This window comes from Photinus pyralis, unplaced genomic scaffold (genome assembly GCF_008802855.1).
Source record: "Photinus pyralis isolate 1611_PpyrPB1 unplaced genomic scaffold, Ppyr1.3 Ppyr1.4_LG10, whole genome shotgun sequence".
In the NCBI taxonomy this organism is placed as follows: Eukaryota; Metazoa; Arthropoda; class Insecta; order Coleoptera; family Lampyridae; genus Photinus; species Photinus pyralis.
Genome location: NW_022170250.1, coordinates 16,006,854 through 16,013,192, shown reverse-complemented (window position 1 = coordinate 16,013,192; position 6,339 = coordinate 16,006,854). Strand labels below are relative to the sequence as shown.

The following is a 6,339-nucleotide window of genomic DNA, read 5'->3' as shown; positions in this document are numbered from 1 at the left end:
TCGAATTATGATTTCCTGGTGCGAAGGTTCCTTCCAGAAATCGTAAACAAATTATTGGATTATGCTACTTCTATGTATCAGGATCGCAGGAATATAAAGAGGTTAAAAAACGTCCTACCGACTTATCTTTTCTTAAAATTCACTTAATCAGGATTGCGAAAGTGCAAGGAGGTATCAGGGTACACGTGTTTGACCATAATGTTTTCTGTTTGTTAAGAGGTCCTTCTTGACATTGTTTCTCCGTCCGTCCGTCGACATGTACACGATAACTCTCGCACGGAAGGTCTTAGAATCTTGCAACCTAACCAAAATCTGTATACCCCGTTGTATCGGTTTGTTTATCAGTGTAAAGCATCATCGGATATGTTATGCACTCCTGAAACAAGTTTCCTAAAAGTAGTTCAAGTGTACAATCGTAGTTACATTGCAATGTAGAAGTAGTTCACATAACCCAACGTGGTAGTTGCAATGTACCCGATGTCTGTAATCAATAAGAATGACACCTTTGAACATTTTCGTTTAAAAAATTGTGCCAGTGAGTCATTTTAGATGCCGAGAAAATATCGTCAAGTTCATCGTAAAATGGAGGAAACGAACGATCTAATCGACGACGTAACCGTAGTCGACGTCTACGACATCGCGTCCGATATCGGCAAGGAATGCGAGAAAATCATCGACCTTTACGGTGCCGATGCCGTCACGTCGCTCATGCCGAAGGTGATCAGCGCGTTGGAGCTCCTCGAGAACCTCGCGGTGAACAACGAGCGCGAGAACAGCGAGCTTTTGGAGCTGAAGTCGAAGATATCCCAATTGGAGAACGACAAGATCGAGAAGGCAGAGTACAGGCAGAAGTTCGAGAAGGTAAACGCTGCAAGAGGGGGGCGGGGGGTGTGTCGTTAATGACGGAGGCACTTTGCAGGAGCTGGAGGCCATCGAGGAGCAGTGGAGGGCCGAGTCGAAGGAGCTGCTCGCTTTGGTCTCCCGTCTGCAGGACGAGAACCGGAAGTTGGCAAAGGTGAGGGGCACCTCGCAGGTGGCCGAGCGGGTCTCGCCCACCGAGATCGTCAACAACAGCGATATGCTGCAGAAGCTGCAGCTCACCCTCGAGAAGCAGAGGGACGAAATTCGGGTCAAGGAGAAGCTGCTGCAGGAAAAGTGTGGTGATATGGAAAAGGTGATTAGAACATTGTATCCAAGTATTCCCATTTAAATGGGGATATTCCCAGAAAAACTTAGATCTTTTTAATTTCGGAATATACCAATTCCACCATCCACAAATGTCAAGATAAGGGCACGGTGCTTTACTCCCTGAAAAATTTCAAGAGTCCTCCCAGAAGCCTGCACATTCTCCATTACCAGATTGATATTCCTGAATAAAACCTCATATTCCTCAACAAATCTTTTAAATTTTAGAATATACCAGATGAGTGGATATTCCCACAGTAGTTTCAAATGTATCTATAAATAATAGTAGATACTTATACATAAAATTCGGATAGGTGTAGAGGACAATCTCCAGAAATACAGGAATTTTCTCAAACCATGGTACAATTGGAAGTTGAGGGATAGATATATGAATATCCAGATAAATGTAAAGCGAACATAAACTCTCAAATGTATTTACAGATAACAGTAGAGAAAGGTAAACTTAAAATTCACATCTCCATTCCTAAATAAATGTGGATATTCCTAGAAAACTTTTAAAGAAGTGTCCCAATTCTGCAACAGATGTGGATATTCCTACAAAATTGGTACAAATTGTCCCAAATGTTGGAAAGTTAGAAATTCACAGATAAATATGCCAATTCCCAGATAAACGCGAAGGGAATATTTTTATAAACTTTCAAATGTATCTACAGATAACGGTAGAGAAAGATAATCCTAATGTGGATATTCCTAGACAATTTTTAGGAATTGTCCCAAATGAAAACTTAGAAATTCACATATATATATAGGAATTCCCAGATAAACGCGAAGAGAATATTTTTATAAATCCTCTAATGTATCTACAGACAACAGTAGAGAAAGATAACTCTAATGTGGATATTCCTAGAAAATTTTTAGGAATTGTCCCAAATGCAAACTTAGAAATTCACATATAAATATACGAATTTCCAGCTAAACGCGAGGAGAATATTTTTATAAATTCTCTAATGTATCTAGACAACAGTAGAGAAAGATAACTCTAATGTGGATATTCCTAGAAAATGTTTAGGAATTGTTCCAAATGTTTCTTGCCAATCATGGCAAAGTTAGAAATTCACAGATAAATATGCGAATTCCCAGATAAACGCGAAGGGAATATTTTTATAAACTTTCAAATGTATCTATATACAGCGGTAGAGAAAGATAAACCTTAAATTCACACCTAAATTCCGCAACAGATGTGGATATTCCTACAAAATGGGTAGAAATTGTCCCAAAGGTTGCAAAGTTAGAAATTCACAATAAATATGCGAATTCCCAGATAAACGCGAAGGGAATATTTTTATAAACTTTCAAATGTATCTATATACAGCGGTAGAGAAAGATAAACCTTAAATTCACACCTCAATTCCGCAACAGATGTGGATATTTCTACAAAATTTGTAGGAATTGTCCCAAATGTTGTAAAGTTAGAAATTCACAGGTAAATATTGCGAATTCCCACGTAAACGCGAAGAGAATATTTTTATAAATCCTCAAGTCTACACAGATGTGGATATTCCCGAGGAATAAGCTATTTCAAATTTTGTATACACTAAAATTCTAAAAGGAGTTCTAAAAAATTCTAAAGAAATCGTATAAGATTCTAAAAAAATTATACAAATGCTAGTAATTTACGGAAAAATCTAGAACATTCCAGAAAAGTTCCAAAAAATTCTAGAAATTTCATGAAAAGTTCCAAAAAATTCTAGAAAATTAAAATAAATTCTAGAAAATTGTAAAGAAATTGTAGCAGATTCTAAAACAATTCTATAAAATTTAAAAAATTCTAAAGAAATTTTAGATGTTACAAAATTCAAGAAAAGTTCCAAAAAATTTTAGAAAATTAAAAAAATTCTAAAGAAATTGTAGAAGAATTCCCAGGTAAACGCGAAGAGAATATTTTTATAAATTCTCTAATGTATCTACAGACAACAGTAGAGAAAGATAACTCTAATGTGGATATTCCTAGAAAATTTTAGGAATTGTCCCAAATGTTTCTGACCAATCATGGCAAAGTTAAAAATTCACAGATAAATATACGAATTCCCAGATAAACGCGAAGAGAATATTTTTATAAACTTTCAAATGTATCTATATACAGCGGTAGAGAAAGATAAACCTAGAATTCACATCTAAATTCCTGAACAAATGTGGATATTCCTAGAAAATTTTTAGGAGTTGTCCCAAATGTTTCTTATCAATCATGGCAAAATTAGCAATTTACAGATAAATATGCGCATTTTCAGATAAACGCAAAGAGAATATTTTTATAAACTCTCAAATCTACACAGATGTGGATATTCCATTTTGTATACATTAAAATTCTAAAGAAATCGTAGGAAATTCTAAAAAAATTCTACAAACGCTAGTACAGTTGTACACAAAAATTCTACTGTTATTTCCCCTCGGGATTTACGACTTCAAACTAGTACATTCTAGAAAAGTCAGAATTGTATAAAATAATAATTGTGCGTGCGTATGTGTTCGGAAAAAATCTAGAAAAGTTCCAAAAAAATTTAGAAAACTTAAAACAATTATAGAGAATTAAAAAATGCTAGAAAAGTTCCAAGCAATTCTAGAAAACTTAAAATAATTCTAAAAAATGTTAAACGATTTTAGCACAATTCTAGAAAATATTAAAAAATGCTAGAAAATTCATGAAAAGTTCCAAAAATTCTAGAAATTAACAAAAATTCTAGAAAATTAAAAAAATTCTAGGGAAATTGTAGAGGATGTTAAAACAATTCTAGAAAACTTAAAAAAATTACAAAGTTCAAGAAAAGTTCAAAAAATTCTAGAAAATTAAAAAATTCTAAAGGAATTGTAGCAGATTATAAAACAATTCTAGGAAATTAAAAAAAATTCTAGAAAATTCTAAAGAAATTGTAGAAGTAAAACAATTCTAGAAAATTTAAAAAAAATTACAAAATTCAAGGAGTTCCAAAAATTTTTAGCAAATTATTAAAAAAATCTATATTGGCGACAGCGGTACCCAAAATTTGAAAATGACAAACTTGTCAGATTTAGAATTCCCCAAGTCTCCATAATTCAATTACAGATGCGCTCCCAAGTGGACCGACTTACAAATAGCGGCAGAGAACTGCGCCGCAAGCACAAGACGCTGCAAAACCAGGTGCGAACGCTGTGCGACGAGCGCGCCGACTTCCTCGTGCAGCTGCAGGATCAACAGCGCGACATCACCGCGCTCCGGCAGCGATTGGGCCTCGCCGAGAAGGAGAACGAGGACCTCGCCAAGTCCGACGTTTCCTACCCGAGCAACAAGGCGGTGTACGACCTGGACGATCCGAACCGGCCGCGCTTCACTACGGCCGAGCTCAAGGACATCCTTCACGAGCGCAACGAGCTCAAGGCGCGCGTCAGCGACCTGGAGGACGAGCTGGAGACGTACCGTCCGAAGAACGCCACCGAATCGTAAGCCATTCGCCCGTTTTTCGTTTTTTTCTTATTTTTCTTTTAGCAAATTTAAGTTAGTAGAAGCTCCCGTTAAACCCATCCCGGAACCGTTAACGTAATACGCGCTTAGCTTACTCGAACCATTTCTGTAGCTCGCCATTTCAGGCCGCTCGACGAGGACGCCCCGGTCCAAGGTCCGCTGCCGTACGAGCCCGAAGACGCCCCCTGGAAGCGAACGACGTCCGAGTCGGGAATCCGAAAGTTGTAAGTGCTCGACCGGTATCGGATCATTTTCTAAGCGTTTTCTTATGTCGGCAGTTTTCGGAAGTTATTTTCCGAGGGCGGCGGCGGCGGGAGCAGTTTTCCTCGGCGTAGTCTTTCCACGCTCACAAAGATGGCTCTTTCCGCTACTGACGAGCCGATACCTGTCTAGAGAGGCGACGCTGAGCGTGTTCATGAATATCGATTTGTCGGGTAACCTACAACGTTTGTGATCTTCCCCGTTAAATTTTTCTCACAAAAAAAAGTCTCGTATTGTTTCTGTGATATGGATAAAAGTCATGCTGCACGATCTGAAAGACGCCATTTTTTTTGTTGTATCAAAGTCGCAGAAGTACTCATTTTTTTAATTTATACGTAACAATTTTGTTTGTGCACAACTTATGTACAGGCCCGTGCCAAAGTATAAAATATTTGTATTATGTACCTAGGGATGTAAAATAGGTTAGATCTATAGGTTGTAAAAGTAATTAAGTTACATGATAGGGTATCAAATTATTTGTCGTTTAATTACATTTACATCCGTTGTAAATTTTGAACATTAAAATTTAGATATTATTTAATATTGTTATTACATGGCAGAAGGAAAAAAAATAAATAGTTACAGATTTAGTAATTGATAATGTGTAACACATCTGTGAAGCGCAGGCATCTACAACTACCGTTCAAAGTACACAGTTTTCTCATCGTTCAAAGTTCAAAGGTTGGTCTCCGTTCAAAGTCCAAAAGTTGCGCGCCGTTTAAAATCCAAAAAGTCCCTTACCGTTCGAAGTTTTTTGCCCCTCCTTTCGCTGTGGTTTAGAAAATTAGATCAAAGGTCCGTCACCGCTCTGTTTCTCAACTGGAGGTTAAATTAAGGAGTTAGATCAAAGTTCAAAGGTTAATTCATTCTTGTTTAATCCAAATGATCGTTTTGAAGGTCAGTTCAATGACATTAAAATATACAGCGCATCTGCGTATATGTATAACATATTCAGAAGGGATCTCACATTTATTAAAGATGGATTTCTACGATTTCAAGGTCATTCTAATTATGCTAATCTTGATAAGCAACGTTTGAACGGTAGAGAATTCTTGGACTTTGAACCAACTATGCACTATGAACTGCAAGGAAAGTTTGCAGACTTTGAACGGCAACCAACCTTTGGACTTTGAATGGCGAGCAAACTTTGACGACCAACCTTTGGACTTTGAACGGCGGCCAACCATTGAACTTTACAAATCGTTAACCTTTGAAACTTCTACTACGCAGCATCGGTAGCATTTCTGATTTTCACACCGTAAATATTTTAGGGCATTGCGAACAATTTATCTGATTAATCAAGGGGGGCATAAGTCAACAGCTCGCCCAAAATTGTAGAGCGTCATACGGTTCCGGTCACAAAGCACAGAGCTCATACCAATAACGTCAACCGTTCGCCCGAAATTTGGGGTCGGTATACATTTCCGGTTACAAAA

The 6,339-nt window shown here is 37.4% G+C and overlaps 1 protein-coding gene across 2 annotated transcripts; it reads left to right on the top strand.

Moving 5' to 3' along the window:
- Positions 1–479: 479 nt before the first annotated feature.
- LOC116161835 (RILP-like protein homolog) lies at positions 480–5,439 on the top strand. Of its 2 annotated transcripts, XM_031475307.1 has the most exons (6): positions 480–861; positions 920–1,174; positions 4,247–4,620; positions 4,667–4,717; positions 4,768–4,866; positions 4,921–5,439. In XM_031475307.1, the coding sequence occupies exons 1-6, from the start codon at positions 550–552 to the stop codon at positions 5,033–5,035; spliced, it is 1,206 nt and encodes a 401-aa protein (XP_031331167.1). In that variant the 5' UTR covers positions 480–549; the 3' UTR covers positions 5,036–5,439. The 2 variants fall into 2 exon arrangements, with proteins under 2 accessions (XP_031331167.1, XP_031331168.1); XM_031475308.1 differs by lacking the exon at positions 4,667–4,717.
- Positions 5,440–6,339: the final 900 nt, after the last annotated feature.

Excerpts from the sequence above, each read along its gene's own strand:
- LOC116161835 (XM_031475307.1), top strand. The coding sequence starts at position 550 with ATGCCGAGAAAATATCGTCAAGTTCATCGTAAAATGGAGGAAACGAAC. Across the intron at positions 1,175-4,246 it reads AGTGTGGTGATATGGAAAAG|ATGCGCTCCCAAGTGGACCG; the intron begins GTGATTAGAACA and ends ATTCAATTACAG. Across the intron at positions 4,867-4,920 it reads GAGTCGGGAATCCGAAAGTT|TTTTCGGAAGTTATTTTCCG; the intron begins GTAAGTGCTCGA and ends TTATGTCGGCAG.